Genomic DNA, 21,458 nt, shown 5'->3' with positions numbered 1-21,458 from the left:
CTCTTCTGAGACGCATTTCCTCATCTGTAGAACGGGGATAACATGGGATCTTTAGGGATCTCATGAGGATTATAAATAATATATGTAAAGTGGGCAAGGCCAGCATTTGATGCACACAGTTGGTGCTCAAAGAGTGGCAGTGATCATCATTTATAGAAATACAAGAGAATAACGGCAAGGCCACAGTGTTGGGGCGAAAGAAAGGTTCCGTGCGAGCAGTGCTGGACCTGGAGCCACGGGGGCGCCCCCATCTGCTCTCGGCTCTGACTCCTCACTTACATGCAGCCCAGGAGGAGAACAAGGGTGGTCCTCACACGACGGAACCGGAAATGATTGGAACGTGGAGACAGGATGCAGGAAAGGCCAGGGGACTACGACAGAGGAGCCCTAGGCCTGGGACCAGCCTGACTCCTGCTCATTGTGCACCAGGTGACTCTGCAGAGTTCAGTTCTTGTCATGGGTCTTGGTCCTTATCAGTAGAGGGTGGGATTGCCCTGATGAGCTCTAAGATTCCTCCAAGCTCTTACTGCTTGGAATCTTGAATCAGAAGCTCCCTGGGGGGAAGGAACCTGAGGCCTGTGGTCAGCCCAGGATTGGGGCGAGTGCTATTCACCAGCCGGGACCGATGCTAAGCTGGTGAGAGTTCAGGGTGGGCAGGTGGCTGCTTCTGCCCGTAGCAGTCAGACGGAGAAACAGTTAATGCTCAGCTGGTTCCTGCCGTGAGCCTCCTGTCTCCCTCCCTGCCTAAGAATGTCTCTTACCCCTTTCACAGACTCTGCTCGTGGAGAGAAAACCCTGTAGGGAGAAAAGTTAGAAATGAAGTTATCAGTGAAGTAAAGGAAAAAGGCTAGAACAGGTCATCTGAAAACTGTGTCACAATAAAAGACCTACAAATACCATACAGATCATACAAACACACTCATCTCCCAAGAGAGCTGGGCAAGTCCTCTGGGGTCAAAGCAGAGGCAGCTGAAGCTCCAGGCCGAGGCTGCTCCCGGGTACTTGCAGGTCTTGGTAGGGTAAGGCCTTTGGTGTTGCACCCAATGGGAACAAGAGGTTAGACCTCAGCTCTGTGGCAGACGGGAAGTTAAAAATGAGACACTCCTCGTCCCTCCACAGTAAATCCAGTAAATCTGGGGTCCTCAGTTAAAAGGTGGACTAGAAAAAAATCCATGCATCATAACAGAGAGATGTCAAAGGAGTTGGTCCCTTCAGTTTGGTACTGAGAAGAAACCAAAAAAAGCTCCCCTAGGAATTCATAGCTACTAGCCTGCCTTCACAAGTGTTGGGTTTGAATTTACACTGCCTGCATGACCTGGAACTGCCAAGATGCGAAGAAAATAAAAATAGCACAAGTGAGCCTGGCCAGTAGTGCCATCAGGATGCCTGGCAGAGCAGCACAGGCGAACACACTCAGGACGGCCCTTGCCTGAATCCCAGCTGAAGCCTACTGCTGTGGATGGAGGGTTGCTGAAGGTGAGCTCACAAACGCAAATTACAACACACTCTGTCTCTGTCTCCCTGTCACTCACACACACCACTGCAAACATAGCAAACAGTAGAATAAGACTCTCCAAGAACCAAGTAACAGAACTTAGAGAGAGAGATTGGGAGAAAGAGAGGAAAAGAAAGAGAGGAAAAGAATGAGAAATGAATACACTTAAAATGATTAAAGACATAAAAGAAGGAACTGAAAAACAAGATTGGAACAAGAGTCCATCAAAGGAGATCAGAATGGTTTGACAAAGAACCAAATACAACTTTCATAAATTAAAAAAAAAAGTCTGTTGATTGAAATTAAAAAGAAAATCTTAAAGACGAGTTTGACCTCTCCAGATCAGACACAGCTAAAAGACAAGTAACACACCAGAGGGTAGACCCGAGGCCGAGTTCTCACAAGCAATGACAGAAGCTTCTAAAGGAAAACAATTGTCAACCCAGAATTCTATACTCAGATAAACTGTTCTTTAAGATTGAAAGCAAAATAAAGATATTTTCAGGCCAAAAAAATTATGACTTTACTACTAACAGACTCTTACTGAGAGAGCTACAAAACAAAGTACTTCAGGAAGAAAGAAACTGAACTCTGTAAAGGACTGAGATGCCAGGAGTGATTAGGAAAGAAACTGGCAACCACAGGGACGTCTCGGTGGTGCTGACTGCACACACCACACACCATAGTGGTGGCAGTGACAGCTAACACATGACAGGAGGGGGTTACAGAGATAGAGCAGTCTAGCTCCCTTGGTTGTTAAAGAAGATAGAGATATCAATTAGTTTTGAACTCTCATAAATAATGATGCATATTAAAATGGTAATGGTCGTAATGGTATAATTTCTAAACTGTCTATGTTATAATCATTCTTTGATCATAGTTTTGAAGCCCTACTGGTGTGTCACAGGGAGGATGTGACGTTTCCCCATTAATGAGGGGACCAGTAGAGTGAGGATCCCACTCACCCTGACTACAGAAGTCAAAGAAAAGAGGGCCAAGTTGCTGATTCCCAGACCCCGACACAGCCCACTGCCCCCCCAAGGAAGCCATGCAGAGACCCTCACACCTCTGCAGCTCCCCCTCTTGCACCCCTGCCCCCCTCACCTCATCACTGGTTCTGAAGAAGCTTTTGAAAGTCCGACTCAGGTTCTGTTCCAGTTCGGCCTCAGCCACTCCCTGAAACAATCGGAAAGCACAATGAAGGAGTCTACAGGTATCTTGGAAACCGCACCCCTCCCCAGTCTGACTGAAGGCAAGAAGCCCCCAGTCGCTGTCCCATCCGGCCCAAGTTTCATTAGAAGTGCAGTAATCTGAATTTTCATATTGAAACATATGTTTAAAAAAATTTATTTCAACACTCATACAAAATACTTCAAATAAAATACAAGATGCTAAGAGTGGTCCCCCAGGAGGAAGGTTTATGGATGCTGCTTTCTTTTATGTTTTTCAAAATTCCTACAGTGAGAATGTATTAATTTTAACAGTCCCTTCCAGGGAGTGGGGAGGGCTGGCACAGGACTAGGCTGGGGGCTGAAGCTGGCGAGAAGAGAAAGGTTCTAAGGGTTCCGAGAAGCCAAGTGGAAAAGCCCAAAGCTGTTCCATTCACACATCTCATTTTGCTGCAGTAACTTCAAAACCCGCTCCTTTGATTTGGGCCTAAATTATTACAGACCATCAGACTGCCCATGGGTGGTCTCCTCAAGGACAGGGCAGCAAGGTCCCCTTTGCCAAAGAGCTGGGACACACCCTTTGTGCTCACTAATTACGAGGTCTCACCGCCTCACGGGAGTGCTGCTACCTTGAATTTCCTGGTCTACACACAGTTCTGTGGCCATTTCCAGGTCTCTGGCTCCTGCACACCGGACAGTTCTCTGACTTGAACTTGCTTCATCAGTTCCACAGATACTGGGTCTCTTCTCTGGCAACCTGGGCCGAGATGCTAACTCAGAGGTCCCAAGGGTGCGGGTGAGTGTCGGGGGAGAGATTCTTGCTGGAAACTCAGGGTCTGGCTCCCTCATCTCCCCAACCCCTTTCCCTCTTACCCAAATCCCTCATCCAGGAGCATTTCCAGACAATAAAAATGGGTGGAGGGGGGCAGGGGCTTCAAGATCCTTCAGGGGATCCTAATCTACTGGCTGTGGTCTCCTGGGTCCACGATTCTTTAGGCCATAAAGGAAAAATTTTAATCTAATATGTCTTTTCCAGACATTGAAAGCCCTTGGACCTGAAAGCTGTTATAGAAACAGTCTAAAGAAAGACAGCTGTCTCTGAGGCAGGGACTCACCAGGGGCAACTGCTCAGGAATACTACAGATCCTTCCCCAGCACAGTCTGAGGGGACCACCCCTCGGGCAGGAACTGACGAGGAGTATGGCAGTGCGTCTTAGTCCGCTCGGGCTGCCATCACTGAACACCAGACGGGGGGCTTATAAACACAGACATTTATTGCTCACATTCTCCCAGTTCTGGAGGCTGGGAAGTCTGAGATCAAGGCACCGGCAGATTCGGTGTCTGGTGAGGACCCTCTTCCTGGTTCACAGACAACTGTCTTCTCACTGTGTCCTCACATGGCAGAAGGGGCAAGGGAGCTCTCGGGGTCTCTTCCATAAGGACACTAACTTCATTAATGCGGGCTCCACCCTTGAGGTCTAATCACTTCCCAAAGGACCCACTTTCTAACACCATCACATCAGGGTCAGGATTTCAAGACATGAATTTGGGGGACACAAACATTCATCTAAAGCATAGTGTCAATCTATTTTTTTCTCCTCCTTTCCAACTGCTCACCTGAACACACCCAGGCACCAGCTAAATTGGGTTGCAGGATGTTTGCTGAATGGGTGTCCTACTTTCCCACCTCGCTGGCCTAACATATTGTGACTTCCACCAAGAACACCTACTTCCCTCAGTTTGGCCTTCAGGGCCTGTCCCAAACACTGCCTTTTCCATGAAGTCCCACCTCCCCCCATCACAATAAAATAGCTCTACCCTTCTTGGATCCCAGAGCCTTTAATGTGCTCTCCTTGGACCACCCTGAGATCAGGGAAGCAACCACTCTTCTTCCTGGGAGCATCTGTGACTGGTCCTGGATAGAGTAGAGGCTGAGGTGGTGCATTCCTCTCCTCCTAGGAATGCCCCCAGAGAGGAGGGTGCGATAAGCCAGATCTACAGGACATTTCAGCGGCCAGCAGCCCTCAGCCCTTGTGCACATCGTGCGAACTCTGGATCTGTGAGATGGCAGCACTGTAGGCAAGCAGGCCTCATCCTCAAGCAGCGCTGGATCTGCAGTTTGAGAGTTTCTGATGGAGGCAGTGTCAGTGTGTTAATTACAATCCCCCACATTCCTAAGATTCCTGGGATGGAGAATCAATCGTGGCCTTCTGCTACATGATGGATGCCGAGGAAGGAAACAGCCACGGAAGCAAGTGTGTTATAAGTGATGGATGAAAGCACTGGTCAGCGCTGCGCGTGGCCATGGCTTTCTTATTTATCCTAATTTATTTCTTATTTATTGAGAGAGTCCTCACCCCAGAAACAGTTGCTGTTCATGAGCTCAGGGATGTATCTCAGTGTGTGAAGGAATCGCCACGGGTCCAGAGGTCTGGACAGGGCTTCACCCTTGAAACGGTCCTTAAAAGGGCAAACGGATTCCAAAACGGTCAATAAAAAAATCAAAGAGCAAACAGGCAAATACATCTGTCTGTCCACATGAAAGTACATCAGGTCAATGGGGAGGATAAGGACAAAGGCGAAGGCCAGAAAGGGGAGAAGACAACAACATTCGTACTCTGGTTGTGTGCCCTGCTGATGCCACGTGACTCTGCAATTTCTACAAGGTCCCACAGACTAATGACAAGCTTGCCATCTACTCAGTTGGATGGGGCTCCTGAGCAAAGGAGTTAAAGATGGACTTTGGAATCCAACAAACATGGTTTCAAGCCCCAGTCCTGATATTTGTTAACTGGGCAACTTAATCTTCCAGAGCCTCAGTTTCCCCATCTATAAAATGGAAGTTCTATAAGGGTTATATGAGCTAATGCCTGTTTCTTGCAATGCCTGAAACATAGGAGGGATGCCAATAAATGGTTATTATTATCTCCATCATTAAAGTTATCGAATTGCATCAGAGCTGTCTAGTTTGGGATCTGGTCGCCTCAGCAGCCTGTGAATTTCTTAGGGACACACACTGTACCTTATTCATGTTTTTATTGCCACTGCCTTAGCAGGGTAATAGCAGGTACCCAACAAAGGCTAGATGGGTGGAAAGAAGAGAGGTAACAAGGAAGGAGTATGAGATAAAGACTTTGGTGGGAGAGTCTCTAAATGACCACGTGGATAGTGGCTTCCATGCTTCTGCCTTCCACTGCACGCTCAGACGCACCAAACAAGGTAATTCACTTCCAGCTCGAGGTGGAGCTGAGCAGTACCCTACAGATCACAGTCAGATGAACAATCTGCTCCACTATTACCCAAAAGCTACCAGCTGGGGCAGGCAAACTGAAGACAGCTCCAGGTTCTACGAGCTCCCAGGACGAAGCCTTTGGAATTCCACAAGCCCTGGAGCTTTGTCTCAGTGCTCTGAGGCTGTTCAAGGATAAAGACTTCCTGAGAATCAACTTAGAAACAGCTCAAGTACAGTCTCCCTTGGATCTGTGGAGAAATGGTTCTAGGACCCCCAAAGACACCGAAATCTGCGGATGCTCAAGTCCCTTAGCAGGCCCTCCTTCCACATCCGCGGATGGGGTGGTTGTCCTGGGGCTGAAGATGCCGGTGCCAGTAGATAGAGGCATCTGAAATCTGAGCAGAACCAGAAAAGTGTTTGGCTAGGCAGACAGGAGAGAGGCAGGCCTCTGAGGGCTGTGAGGAGACCTGAGGCCCTTTGAAGCCATTCGCCTGGGGCAAATCCTTTGCCCCCCACAACAGCACTGCGTTGGGACGGCCGTCTGACAGATGGAGACCATCAGGCTGAGATGCGACTTGTGTGAAGTCAGGATAATCTACAGCCAAGTTGGAAACGGGTGCTCCGGACCTCAAGCCCTCAGTATCTGGTTCTTCTTAGTATCACATGACAGTGCCCATTGAAGAAAACAAAGATAAAACGCCAAGAGTTGCTTCCGTGGAAGGCACAACAAAAACCTGATGGTTAAAGGCTGGTGAATAAGGTAGCACTTGGTGGCACTTTCTTTTAAAATGTATTATTCAGCTGTGAAAAACAATCAAAATAATGTCCTTCCATGGGGGGCTGGTTAAATAAACCATGGTCCATCTGCATTATGAAGACCCAAACTGCCATTAAAAAGAATGAGGTGAATCTCTACATACTGACAGGAAAATCTGTCCGAGAGCTATTAAATGCCAAAGCAGCATGAGCCCATTTATAGTAAGATTATATATAGGCTCATCTACACACACACTTAAAAAGCATATTTTAAAAAAATGCCTGGGAAATACTCAGCAAACTACTCATAGTGGCTAGTTCTAGATGAGTGAAGGGGGATTTAACCTTTTATTTTACACAACTCAGAACTTTTTTTTTTTTTTAAATAGCAAGCATCACTTAAAAAATTAACGATGTAACAAATCACCAGCTGTCTCGTAGGCTGAAGGAGTTACTGGGTGTTAAGGAAGACTTCCCGCTGTGAGGGAGACAGAAGAAAACCGTTCATGGATGTTCGCCCTTCCGCCAGGTGGAACCACCTCTCTTGACTACCACCTACAATTTCCTTTCAACACATTTCTCTCTATTCCCTAGTTTCTCAGCTGGCTAAATACTGAAAAGTGAGTTTTGGTGCTTAAAATCTGTTATATGGTTCCAGACACACACACACACAGGTGTGCACCATAGTCTTCCCCAAAGAAATAAAAACACACAGACACTGCTAAGAACAAGTAAAGAGGACCAGTGCTGGGAGGTGGAAGAGGGAAGGATTAACAGGATATACTAGACATGTCCTGATTTGGGGGGCTAAAGGGCTAAGATATCCCCAGGCTAAGTCGGGACATTAAGAATCCTAATATTTAAAAAATGGAACAGATCAGGCTGAAATGACCCAGCCGACTCTGTCTGTCTTGCTGCCCAGAGCTTCCTCCTCCTCATCCGATCTTACTATACAAATGCAAAGCCGATGATCCCTTCTCTGACAAGGAAAGAAAAACATGACTTTTAATTTTAGTTGCCACCAGACTTGGCAAATTCCCGGGACGAGACAGTGAGCACGCTGGCTAAGGGTTCCGAGACCTGGGGGAGCTGACCACCCTGGACTTTGTCTAAGCAGCACCCTGTGGCGCTCAGCAAACATGAGCTGGAGGTGGGAGGGCCGGGCGCACCCACGGCACACACTGGAGGCTTCCTTGGGCTGAAGGAGTCTGGAGTGACCTTGAGCACTCAGGGGTGACTCCTCTCGCCTGCCGGGCTGGGAGGAGAGAGGCAGGAAGGAGGGGCTCCCAGCACCCACTCCTAAGGAAAGAGTTGCCCTACACGCTATGTTTAATTTATTGACCTGAATTCAGCTCAAGTTTGAAGCTATTACCTGTTTGAAAAACATCCAACTAGATCATCCTTTTCCAGATGAGGAAACTGACGGCCAGAGAGAGGAAGTGGCTCAGTCGGTCCATGCCCTTACTGAGCAGGCGGCAGACATGCTGGCAGGGCCCGTGAATTGAATGGTTTCTCCTTCAGACTCAGCTCTGTGCCGATCCTGACCAGCCTCAGCTGCTGGCTTTACCCCAAACCCCATTCCTGGGAGCCTTTCAGTGGCCAGATCACTAATTTGAATGTCTAACATTCCCCTGCCAAGAGGCTTGGTTCCTAAGAACAAAACCATCCCGCAAACCCTTCTTGCAGATTTTAAACCCAGCTGCTACAACAAAGCAATAGAGATACTGACTTTTTCACAATGACCGTAACAACCTTTGAAACCAAAAACTTTGCCATACTAGGGCTGCAATTTACTTTCTCAATCAGGACTTTGAGCTCACCCTGGTTTGCTCCTCCCCTCTCTGTGTGGACGTGCAGGGCACACAGAATGAAGTCCAAGCTCCCTCTCAGCATGGCTTAGGGGAAGTCAAACAAGACTAGGTCAACAGCCTGACCCAGACACAGACCTGGTCTTGGGCCAGTTAGTGAACCTCTCAGAGCCTCTGCCTGCGCAGCTGAAAAGACAGGAGAGAACGCCGTAGTGCTGTTGTGTACAGAACTGCCTGGCCCACAGGCACTCAGAAAGCAGCAACTGCAACCCAAGTGTCCATCAACAGATGAACAGATAAACAGAATGCGGTCTATCCACACAAGGAAATACTATTCAGCCTCAAAAAAGGAAACTCTGGCACATGCTACAACATGGATGAACCCTGAGGACATTAGCTAAATAAAATAAGCCAGTCAGAAAAGGACAAATACGGTATGATCCCACTTGGTACCTAAGTGAGGAAACTAAACAGTCAAATCCATGGAGACAGACAGTAGAAGGGTGGTGGCCAGGGCCTGCGGGAGGGGCAGGGGGAGTTAGTGTTTAATGGGGACAGAGTTTCAGTTCTGTAAGATGAAAAGAGTTCTAGAGATGGATGGTGGTCATGCTTGCACAAAAACGTGAGTGTACTTAATGCCACTGAACTGGACACTTAAAAGTGGCTAAGATGGTAAATTTTGTGTTACATGTATTTTACAACAATTTAAGAAATAATAAAAAATTTTTAATAAGCTGAATATGGTTGATAAATAATGTAGTTTGATCAAAATACAATATATAGTGATACTATTATTTCCCTTTTTCTATCGCCTACAATTACATTAATACAACTTTTTTTTGAAAAAGCAGTATTTCTCAAAGGGTATAGTCTGGAGACCTTGGGGGAGCACTGAGACCCTTTCAGAGGACCCAGGACAAACCATTTTGCAATAATACTAGCATGCCATTTCTCCTTCTCACACTCATGTTCTCATAAGCGTACAGCAGAGTTTTCCAGAAGCTCCACATGTGCAATCACAAAAGACTGAATGCAGATGCAGCTAAGAGAATCTAGCTGTCTCCGTCAAGCCAGACACGAAGGGGGCTTGAAAAACGTAAAACAATGCTACTCCCTCACTAAATGTTTAAAGGAAAATCAAGGGTTTTTTTAAAAAAATTAAAACGTTGTTTACATTAACATGGGTACATTATTATTACTTTTTAAGTGAATATTAATAAATATTTTAAAATTTCGACTTCTAGTACGGTAAACAGCAATAGATATAGCCCACATTAAGTAACACTCTCTGAGCTCTCGATAATTTTTAAGAGTGTAAAGGGTCCTGGACCAGAAGTCTAAGAATCACTGCAGTAAAGGGAACCCACGTTAGAGAGACAGTCAGCACGGCCCTTGCCCGCTCCAGCAATCCTTGGCTGGAACCAGCTGCCCCAGGCCTCTAACCCACTGAGGACGGCTGTTGGCCCCCCACTACCCGGAAAATGGCAGGACTAGCCCTTTCCTCGGGCCACCGTGCGGTTCTCCAGGCGGGGCTCCAGCACCAGCAGCATTAGCATTACCTTGCTAGAAATGCGAATCCTTTGGTCCCAACAAAACTGACTGAATCAGAACTCTGGGGGTGGGGGTCCAGCAATCTGTGTTTTAACTAGCTTTCGAGGTGGTTCTGATGTATGCTGATGTTTGACAATCACTGGGCTAGAGAATGGCAGAAACGGAGTGAGTCACAGAAGACAAGCTGTCAAAGCCGGGAGGACCTCCCTAGGCAGTTCACGTGCATGAGGCACCTGGGGGACCTTGTTGAGACACATTCTTGTTGGGCAGATTGCAAAGGGTGCCTGTGAGTCTGCATTTCTAACAAGCTCCCCGGGAGATGCTGAAGCTGCCACTCCCTGCACCTCACCCGAAGCACGAAGGCCATCCAGTGCAGCTGCTGGGGAAGGGCTTTTCATGCCGTTGCTGGAGGCTTCTGGTGTTTTACTGAATGAGTCTGGTTATTGCCTGAATCAAAAAGTTCCTCTTTCAATGCACCATTTTATCAATGAAAATCGTTCGTAAAGAGTTAAGACACTGAATCAAAACTAGGACAGTTATGATCCTCGCTGGAAATGGTACCTCCTACTGCAGAAGGGCAAGGGCTGGGGAGAGGTGTGGGGAGATGCTCTCGTGCTCTTTATTGATTCGCTGGATCCATTCTTCTCTCTTTGGAGTGTTAGGAACCATCTTCTATCCTCTCTGGAATTACCCAGAGGTAGCTAGACACTGGGGTCCAGAGCGCACAAACGGATGAGTAGCAGATGCCTCCCACAGACGAGGGCAGCTGAAGCGGGGGCACCCAGGCCAGACTCATGATGCTGCTCTCAGTGAATCCCAGTGAAAGGTGACAGTGACACCGCATCACACACATCCCCCCAGCTCCCGGGGACATCCTTGAAAGGCATCTTGGGCTTTGTGGCACACAGAGTGACCCTAGAAATCTCCCACATCTCCCAGAGCACACTCGGGGCCTAGTGCAGGGTGTTTAGGCTCTGGCGCTCTCTGTAATCACAGACGACACTCCTCAGTAGGCAGAGATCAGCTCCCCGGAAAAAGGCCAGGAGCTGTCACCATCAAGAGGTGGGTTTCGCCAGCCTCTCAGCCAAAGAACTAAGAGGGGGCTGCTCCAAACTAGCACTGAGCCCCCCACTCCAGGATTTCAGAGCAGGAGAACCCGGTATGCCACCCCCACACTCCCATTCCCCTTGCCACCCCAAACGCACACACACAGAAACGTGCCATCACCTGGCAAGGCCCAGCTGAGCTCTGGAGGCAGTCTCACCTGAGCCCATTTGTAAAACCACTTCTGAGTAGTGCCACAGAAAATAACGGGGACAGAGATAAATCAAACCAATGGGGAGAAGGAGAGAGAAATGGGAAAGAAGAGCAAAAACCTTACTGGGATCATTGCTCTCAGGGCCCCAACTTACTGGTTCCTGGAAGTAGAGTTGGTAATTAAAAACAGGATTGGCTTTGATGATCTCCATTGGTGACACATTGGGATTTGCTGGCATGAAGGGAGTATTCAAACTGGCCACTGCCCTATGGAAAGAAGAGGCACCGAGACACAGACCCTGTAAGCAGACAGTCTGCAAGACCCAGAAAGGACCTTACACGTCAAAACCGAAGCTCAGAGCGGGAATGTGATATGCACAAGATCTCATACCAGCAGCGTGTGGGGCAAGGGGATCAGCACTCAGACTTCTTGCCTCCCAGCCCAGTGGTTTTTTTCCTGCTTAACTGCAGGATTTCTCACCTACTTGCCTTAGACACACACACACACACACACACACACACACACACACACACACACGTACAGGTTACATGAAGTATATCAACCTGATTAGAATATGTGGACATTACAATCTCTTTCTAGTTTTTAAAAAGGCATTCATTTTTCTTTCCTTCACTCACTGTGTCAAGTGTAATTTCATGCTATATACTAGGGGAGAGAAAATATAAAATCAATACTCAAGGAGCTTATTATAATATAATAAGGAAGGCTAGACAAATATACCCATGACTATATTATGAGAGAGTCTGTGATAGGAGCCATAAGAATAGCACGAAATACCAAGGGAGTTTAAGGAGATAAAGAATTTCTAGATTTGGGCATCATGGAAGACCTTATGGAAAACAGAGTATTTGAACTTGGCTTTAAGGGTGGGGGAGATTCAGGAGGGGAAATGATACCTGTAAAGGAAACATCATGAGGCAGCATGAGCAAATTCTAGAAAAGGGCAAAGCTTGTGGTTGAGCTTGATGGAGCAAGGGGTCTATGTGGCCAGAGGGCAAGTATTTAATGGGGAATCTTGGGAAATAAAGCCAGAAAGGCAAGGGGGAGCCTGGACATGAAGGGCCCTGTGTCTGGACTTCATGCTGCAGAAAACAAGAAAACCAGGACGGCTTTGAGAAGAGGCGAGAGTGGAGGGAACTCGCAGTCAGGAAGTGAGGCATCAAGCAGTGACATACCCCATGGAAGCAGGGAGGGGAACCTGAAGCAAGGAGACCAACAGCAGTCTACTGCATTAGTCACTCTAAGGGGAACGGGGGGGCAGCAAGAGGAACAAAAGACAGGGGTGGATCTGACCCCGCAAAGACAACGTTGATAGAAGTTAACCAGGACTAGTTAGTCTGGCTGGTCAGTAAGGGATTCGTATCCCATTCTTACCCTGGAAAACTTTTTCCCAGAAGAGAAATAGAGAGGAGAGAATATTTAGGGGGAGATATAAAAGAGGAAGAGTGGGATAATTAGGGCAAATGAAATGATCAGGAAGTGGAGTGGTAAGGTTTAGCCAGTGCCAACCAAAAGAAATATAATGAGAGCCACAAATATCACCTTAAATTTTCTAGTAATCAAATTAAAACAAGTAAAAAGAAAAAGGTGAGATTAATCTAAAATAGTAATTAATCTTAATTTAACATTTAATATAAATTTAATATTAATTTAAAATTTAACCCAATATAGCTAAAATATTAATAATTTCAACATGTAATAATCAATATAAAAATTACAAATAGTTTACTTTCTTTTTTTAGTACTAAGTCTGAAAGCTGGAAGGTGCTTTCCACTCACAGTGATCTCAATTTGAATTGGCCACATTTCAAATGTCCAATAGCCACTACGGACAGTGCAGGTTAGATTAGGATACAATTATATTGATACCCACAGGTCTCCAATGCTACCATAGTGAACTATTTTAAGCATTACTTAAATCACAAGTCAAGAAACTCTGGCTTTTATGAAATATTCAGAGCAGTGTAGGGTTTTCTTTTTAATTGCCTTGACATATAGCTTATTCCATATATAAAAAAATATTATCATCACTAAATGAGATGGTAGCATATAAATGTTGTTGCTAACTGGCAAGAAGATTAGAAAAGGCTAAACCACAGCCTCCTTTGGGAGCAGAATCTCCAGGTGATTGGCAAAGAAAGGACATAAAAGGGTATTCTTGGTCAAACAGGTGAGCTGACACTTATATTGAATAGGTCCCCGCAGCTTATCTCAGAAGAACACCAAAACCAAGGATTCAAAGGAATATTCCACACTAAAGGTGGGTTTTTTTTTGTCTCACTCATTTTCTGGCTAGAAAGGTGAAGATCAATGTTGTCAACAATATTCTTGTTGTTGTTGTTAAAGATTGGCACCTGAGCTGACAACTGTTGCCAATCTTCTTTGTTTTCCCCCTGTTTTTTCTCCCCAAATCCCCCCAGTACGTAGTTGCATATTTTAGTTGTGGGTCCTTGTAGTTGTGGCACGTGGGATGCTGCCTCAGCATGGCCCGATGAGCGGTGCCATGTCCACGCCCAGAATCGGAACTGGTGAAACCCTGGGCCTCTGAAGTGGAGAACACGAACTTAACCACTCAGGCACAGGGCTGGCCCCTGCTGTCAGCAATATTCTCAAAGAGATGCCACGTCCCACCGCGGACAGCCCTGGAGGAGGGTCTCGGCTTCCTCCTGGCCTCTCAGGAACGCAGAATCAGGGCTGCTCTGATGAGAGCAGCGTAGCAGGAGCGCTACGACCAGAACCAACGAAAGAACAGTGAGAGGAGGAACAGGAGACCAGAGCACGCTTACGTGTCTTTGATCTGAGGTTATTCTGGGCACAACTTCACCTGGCTCATGTTCAGTATCTTTAAATTCTCCCAGGAGAGAGAGATTATGTTTAATAAAACAACAAGAAGGTGTTGCACCTCCTTCCACGTAGAGACCATATGCTCGTCACTCTATTTCCTTTTGTGTCCTTCAGGAGGCATCAATACGGGCTGGAGAGTAACTTTGTGGTGAATCCAATTCTTAAGAACTGAATTCTCATTTTGACTTTGAACGAGAGTGAGGACAGAGTGCAGCTGAAGAGATCAGAAGAACAAGAGCGTGGGGGCTGGCCCCGTGGCCAAGCGGTTAAGTTCGCGCGCTCCGCTGCAGGCGGCCCAGTGTTTCGTTGGTTCGAATCCTGGGCGCGGACATGACACTGCTCATCAAGCCATGCTGAGGCAGCGTCCCACATGCCACAACTAGAAGAACCCACAACAAAGAATATACAACTATGTACCGGGGGGTTTTGGGGAGGAAAAAATTAAAAAAAAAAAAAAAAAAAAAGAAGAACAAGAGTGTGAAAACTTTACAAATACTTTAGGAAATGTTTGATTCTTTTCAGTCTTCAATATCATCCTACCATTCGAGTTGGCGTTGAGCTGAACAAAGTTCTCTGGTGTTTCTGTTCTTATAAACTTACCCAAATAAAAAGTAAGTGGATTAGTCAGGGAAATACAGAAGGCTGCTAAGGATGATGTTTATTTAATTTGCTAAGATCTGAGGGTGAAATGGGAGGTCAGACAGGCTTCAGCTGCAAGTGCCAGCTCAAATGGGATTTGGGCACAAAGGCCCCCTGACTCTCTGGGTTCAACAGCCAGCATCTGAGAGCTCCCCCCGGGACCCTGAAATGCCATTCTACCCTGACATCTGTGCAGCATTGTGCAGGGCATACAGTCAGAGAGGACCTACCATTACCACTTTGTGGTTGAGGAAACCAAGGCCTAATGGGTGAAAGGATTTGTCATATAGCCAGTCCAGGGAAAAACTGAAAGCCACTTTTTCTGACTCCTGTCCTTAGCGGGAGTCTCTCCTGGCACTCGATTCTAGGAATCCGACACTCTTGCTGCCTCACCCACTCCCCGCAAAGTCTACCATCCTCCTCCCACATTCCCACCAGCTACTACTGTCCCATTACTGGCAACTAGGACAGGCTTGCTTCCTAAGACATCAGTTCAGTAAGCCCTCCTTGTTAATGTGTCAATGGGCACTAGGGAGCTAAGGTGTTAATCTTCCCAGATAACCTCTTCGTTTTCAAGAAGTTTTCCAGGGTTCAAGACCTGAGGAAGGATTCTAATGTGAATTCAAGTCCAGTGTTACCCAAATTCTTACCTCACTCTCTCAGGGTAGAAGAGAGCCATGTTCCACACCAGCATGCCTCCCCAGTCATGGCCAATGAACACCGCTTGAGAGATGCCCTAGAGCAGGATAAAGAAGAGAGTGGATGTGGGCAGGTTTCTGGGATGGAGTGTCGAGAGTCCAAGGCCTCGGCTCCCCTGAGGCCCAACCCTCAGCCGGCAACCGTTTCATTCACTTCCTAGGGGGTTCCTCCAGTGAGGGCGCAGCAGCTGCTCCAAACGTCTACCCTTCCGAAGCCTCCAATCCCTCACATACCGGCCCCACACAGCCTCTACACAAATGTCTGGCCTTTTAAATATTCTTAGAAGACTGAGGCTGTAGGGGCCCCTCTCTCTCTCTACCTTCCCTCGAATCAAAATTTGTTTTACTTTCTTCTCTTTCATCTTAAAGTTGGTATGACTTTATCTCTTCGTGTTCCAAGTTCATCTTTCATTGAGTGATATGATTCTATTCCCTGTTCCTTTGGGATCTTCCCTCCCTTAACCATTAAAGGCTCAAGAGCATCTTCAATCTCTCCCTTCCTACCTGCCCCTTCCTTTCTTCTGCTGCTGCTAGCAATGAAATGACAACAGCTCCCTTTTACTGAGCACCTACTGTGGCCCAGGCACTGCGCTAAGTGTTTACACTCACTGTCTGGAATTCTAATAACCTCCCGATACACACTTCACAAATGGGAAGACAGCCTCACAGTGGTCAGGCGACTTGACCAAGGCGGCTGCGTGGATGGTAAGTGGTGGAGCCACAATTAAAATCCTGGTCTCCCAAGCCTGAAATCGGGCTCTCTCCTCTACCCACCCTGCTGGCCTTGTTCAGCCATATCAGGGCCTTTCAGACCCTCCCCAGCCTCATCTCCATCTTGAGAGGCAGTTCCTTGACTCAGCTCCCTGCCGTACCTCTGTCTCCTCTGTGTTGTCAAAATTCTCACTATGGTCTACACCTGCTGCCTCCCTAACAACCTTCTTAAGTCTCTGCAGCCTGGCTTCTTCTCTGCTACCCCTGAGTCCACTGAAACTTCACTCTTAAAGTCTATTAACCACTAGTAATAGTTTTTTTCCTTTCGGTTCTCACCCTTCTGACTGTTTTGCAGCATCAGACATTTCTTCCCCAGGCTCCTGTGACGCTGCGCTTTCCAGACTCTCTTCTTACTTCACTGAGTCCACTCCCGCCTCTACCTCTTACATGGGAGTATTCACTGCTCAGCTCTCAGGCCTGTTGGGGAACTCATCTACTCCAATAGCTTCAACTACCACCTCCAGGTGGTGGATGACCACCTCATCTGCAGTTGGCCTCTTACATGGGAGTATTCACTGCTCAGCTCTCAGGTCTGTTGGGGAACTCATCTACTCCAATAGCTTCAACTACCACCTCCAGGTGGTGGATGACCACCTCATCTGCAGTTGGCCCAGCTTCCTTCCTAAGTGTCCCAATAATGACCAGGGAAGGACACCTAACCCAGCTGGCCAGCAACAACAGAGACTCTCTTTTAGCAATCAGAATAAGAGACATTCTGAGCCAGCTGGAAACCTTCTAGATAGAAGGTCATTACAGAGTAGGACTGAGCGGACCACACCAGGCCAAGTCCTCTTAGATGCCCCACCATACTCAAAAATTCCAAAACCAATTCCGTGGGACTGAGGGTCTGCAGAGGGCAGGGACCACGACATCTTCGCCTCATTTCCTACAGTGTCTGGCACCATACTTTGCTGTTGAACTGGAATTCCTCAGTCATCTTGGATTCTTCTCTCGACTCTCACATCCAATTAACAGGTGATAAATCTCACTGCATTGAGGTTCTCTTAGCTCCCCCTCCACTGTCACCGTCCTGGTTTAGCCCTTTTTGCCCTCAGCCATGCTGCAGGATTTTCATTCTGCCACCGTGACCTAACTGAGGATGGGAGGAGGCTGTTAGCAAACCACAGCCTCAGGAATTGCATGTGGGCTCTGCAAAAGCACGTTCTCGGATCACAGCTGTTGATCTGTTTAGAGTTTGACATTCCAAACAACGTTAACGAAGGCATTCAAATTTAGATATTAAAAAAGGGATGGAAGCTTTAAAAGTTGTGAAATATTAGCCTATAGGATGTTTTCTAAATTTCTTGATTCAAGGCTCTTCACCTTTGCTCAAAGCCAACAGAAGTATCCTATTCCCGGGAAGATGCTTTTTTTCTCCATGGGAGAAAAAAAAAGAACTCACCTCTACGCTCTTCTCCAAACACCTTGCTGTCTCTGTCTCTGCAATTCCTCCCAACCAACCACCCCGCCTCCCACTGCCCCAGAGTGTCCCTGCCCTCGCCACCCCCTCGAGGGCTCTAACAGCTGACACCTTCAAAGGTTACACCTTTTCTTTAAGGGCCCAAGCCCAAACAGAATTCTCCAAAGAAATCAGTTCAAAATAATTACTTACCAACTTATCCAGGAAGGTTACCATGTCCTAAGAAAGAAAATATTAAAAAATCAGAAACTGTATTTACCCGCCTCAGCTACTTCAAGATTAGAATGACTGTGTCTGCCTTTGTCATGGGCTGAAGTGTGTCTCCCCAAAATTCCTATGTTGAAGCCCTAACGCCCCAGTACCTCTAAATGTGACTGTATTTGGATATGGGGTCATTACAGAGGGGATTAGGTTAAAATGAGGTCATAAGGGGAGAGCCTAATCTAATCTGATTGGCGTCCCTATAAGAACAGAAGATCTGGACACAGATACGATAGGTACGGAGGAAAGACCATGTGAAGAAACAGGGAGAAGACAGCAGTCTACAAGCCTCAGAGGAACCCACGCTGACACCCTGATCTTGGACTTCCAGCCTCCAGAATGGTGACAGAGCAAATTCCTGTTGTTTAAGCCACTTAGTCTATGGTACTGTGTTATGGCAGCCTGAGCAGACCAACACAACGTTCTGCTGTTTCACGGGCTTTTGAGTTATCTTCCTTCCCTTTCCAGCATCCACACAGTAACCAGGCAGGCCCCAAACGTGCAGAGTGATTATTCAGGGTATGTCAGTACACATCCCTAACAGGGCCCAATTCATTGTAGGACAGAAGTCACAGCTTCTTCCCTGGAGGGAGAAAGGGGAAGAAAACTGTTATGGAGAGGTCTGGCTGCTTGCCTTGCCCCAGGATGGTAAGCTCCTGCCCCTCATGCCCCAACACACGCAGAGACCTGGCCACATGGGCCAGCAACCATGGAGCCTGAAAAGGTGTCTGAGATGTGTGAGAAGTATCTCCAAATACAGTCACATTCGGAGGTTTGGGGTTGGCGATGAAGAGTCATCCAGATTCAGGGCTGGGGCGTTGTCCTGGGCATGCGCCAATTGCACAAGCAGGATAATCCTGCCAGGGACGGGGTGGAGGGGAGGACAGGGCAGACGTGGGAGGGAACGAGTCAGAGACCTGACAGCCATTCAGCCCCTGCAGAAAGCCACACTGACCTTCCTGTTTCCCAGCCCCACTCCTCCTACAAGACTCCCGTCTGACTTGTCAACACCATCGCCCATTTACCTGAGCCAACGGAGGGGCCTCTGCTGTTATAACAGAAAAGTCTGTAGGGCTGCATTGAAGGAGCCCCTGCTGGGCAAGAGGTGCTGTACAGGGCGCCTCACACGCAGCCCTTCCCTGCCCTCACACGGCTGCACGGAGGGACCGATGCCGCCACTCTACAGATGGGGAAACTGAGGCTCACACAGATTAACTCATGAAGCCAGGACCACGCGGCTAGAGTAGTGACAGAACTGGCACTGACTCCAGGTCTATCTGATTTCAAAAATTCAAAATCAAAACATTCAAAGCCATCCTTTTTTAGTACGGAGACCAACAGCTTTATTTTAAATAGTTTGTAGCCCCATGAGTCCTCCCCTCTTCCTACCCTCTGAGAAGTAATCTCAGCTTGTTCTGGATTCTCCAGATAAACGCCCTCGTTGGGGGCTGCAGAGCCTGCACTGGCAAGAGTCTGGAGACTTAGAAAACATATGCGAGTATATTTCCGTCGTCTACCGTTCCAGGTGGTTCCAAAATGAAAGGCGATATTTTTCCTCCTCTGGGCAGAACCTATTTTTTAGTTCTTCTAGATGAAGCAAGGAGGTGGAAATTTCAGGACAACAGAGACAGGGACAAGACAAGGGGCTTTCCCACAGCCCTCGCATTCTCTGCCCCAAGAGCATTAACAAGTGTTCAGAGATCCGCCACCCTCGTCTCAGTCAGCCGCTGGGGGAACCTACCAATATGAAACCCCTTTCACCGGGAATGGGGAAGACACAGAGTTCTGTCTACAACCAGTGACTGCTTCAAAAGGAAGGGGTGTTGTTCTGACTCCTTTCGCTACCCCCACCCCCGCCAGCCCTGAAAAGCCAGGGTCACGATGACAGCCTCACCTGGCGGGGAGCGGAGGGCAAGCCCCTCAGTGCCCCCAACAGAGCATGAAAAGGAAAGCACGGATGACAGGTTCCATCAGTTAAATTTGGTTATTTTTAATTTTTTTGTAAATTTAATGTCATGTTCAACATAGTCTGATAATTTCTTTTGTTTTTAAGATTTTATTTTTTTCCTTTTTCTCCCCAAAGCCCCCCGGTACATAGTTGTATATTCTCCATTGTGGGTCCTTCTAGTTGTGGCATGTGGGACGCTGCCTCAGCGTGGTTTGATGAGCAGTGCCATGTCTGTGCCCAGGATTCGAACCAACGAAACACTGCACTGCCTGCAGCGGAGCGCGTGAACTTAACCACTCGGCCACAGGGCCAGCCCCTAAATTTGGTTATTTTTTTAAAATGGAGGCACAAAGTATTGGTGTAATTACTTCATTTGTTTGTATTTTCACCTTCCCCCCAAAGAGGGGAGAGCAATTATTGGATGTTTCATGCGGGCCCTCTGTCAGGGACTGAGTGTTTATGTGCCCTCAACATTCAGGTGCTGAAGCCCTAATGCCTAGTGTGATCAGGATCCCAATCCTATAGGATTAATGTTCCTCTAAGGAGAGACAGCAGAGCTCTCTCCCCACAGTGATCACACAGCGAGAAGGCGGTGGTCTGCAGGCCAGAAAGAGGGCTCTCACCAGATCCCCGCCATGCTGGCCCCCCCTGATCCTGGACTTCCAGCCCCCAGAACTGTGAGAAAATACATTTCTCTTGTTTAAGCCACCTGTCTGTGGTATTTTGTTATGGCGGCCTGAGCTGACTAATACATGCACTAAAGAGGAATTTAGCTGAAGGTTTCCAGAAACCTGATAGTGTGCCTAGTAAAGGGGCAGCGTGCACACGTTCTCGAAGAGGACCTGAGAACCCACAGACTGTCCCATAGAAGAGAGAGTCCTGGAGGCTCTGGTCTCTAAGGGCTGTAGGGTGCAGAATTGCATACAGCTACAGCAACCGCAGTGACCTGAGACCCTGCAGCAAGAGAAGCAATGGAGGAGGAATGTGGGAAATGAAATGAATGCCTCAACCCCTTTCGCATTCTCCCTCTAGGGCACCCAACTGACGCTGTTGTCCAAAACCACCCCAGCACTAAAGTTTTCTTCATGGCATCTCGTCACCTTCTTCTTTTTATTCCTTTAACTTCGGGGTTCTCATTCTGGCTCCTCAGCCCCGCCTGAGCACCTACTGCTGTTTGCTGAGCCCTCATCTCTGCCGTGGAAGCAACTTAAAAGCCTCGAGTTCTGCTTTTCAGCAACTTCCAGATGCCACGTAGAGGTCAAAGTGGAATCAGTCAGTAATTCCAGGGCAGCCAGAATCTGGTACAGCTCCTAGGGCCACTGCATTTCTAACAAGAAATAGCCTCATTCTCACAATTCCCCAAAAGATCCCTGGTTCTGCAGAAACAGTTTCCAGAAAGAAGGGCCTGGACCCACAGACTGTCTCAGGGGCCTACCCACGTAACCAACTATTGGAAAACTCGCCAGGTGCGCTTTGGCGTCCGGCCAGACAGGAGGTGTGGAATTACACCTGGGCACGTCACAGCTGCCTCATCCTGTGGGAAGAAGCCCCTGAAAGTCCATGCCTTCCCTCCCAAGCACCTCCACC

The 21,458-nt window shown here is 47.6% G+C and overlaps 1 protein-coding gene across 1 annotated transcript in view; it reads right to left on the bottom strand.

Annotated features, from left to right (window-relative positions):
• EPHX2 (epoxide hydrolase 2) overlaps positions 1-21,458 on the bottom strand; it is a 69,998-nt gene that overhangs the window by 8,205 nt on the left and 40,335 nt on the right. Inside the window, exons 10-14 of the mRNA XM_008519301.2 lie at positions 17,855-17,881; positions 15,424-15,509; positions 11,424-11,535; positions 2,600-2,671; positions 762-795 (exon numbers count right to left, since the gene is read on the bottom strand). Of these exons, the coding sequence (XP_008517523.1) occupies positions 762-795; positions 2,600-2,671; positions 11,424-11,535; positions 15,424-15,509; positions 17,855-17,881 (331 nt within the window). The remainder of the gene's footprint in view (positions 1-761; positions 796-2,599; positions 2,672-11,423; positions 11,536-15,423; positions 15,510-17,854; positions 17,882-21,458) is intronic.

This window comes from Equus przewalskii, chromosome 2, assembly GCF_037783145.1.
Source record: "Equus przewalskii isolate Varuska chromosome 2, EquPr2, whole genome shotgun sequence".
Taxonomy (NCBI): domain Eukaryota; kingdom Metazoa; phylum Chordata; class Mammalia; order Perissodactyla; family Equidae; genus Equus; species Equus przewalskii.
The sequence above is the reverse complement of the archived record's forward strand: the minus strand, read 5'-3'. Positions and strand labels throughout refer to the sequence as shown.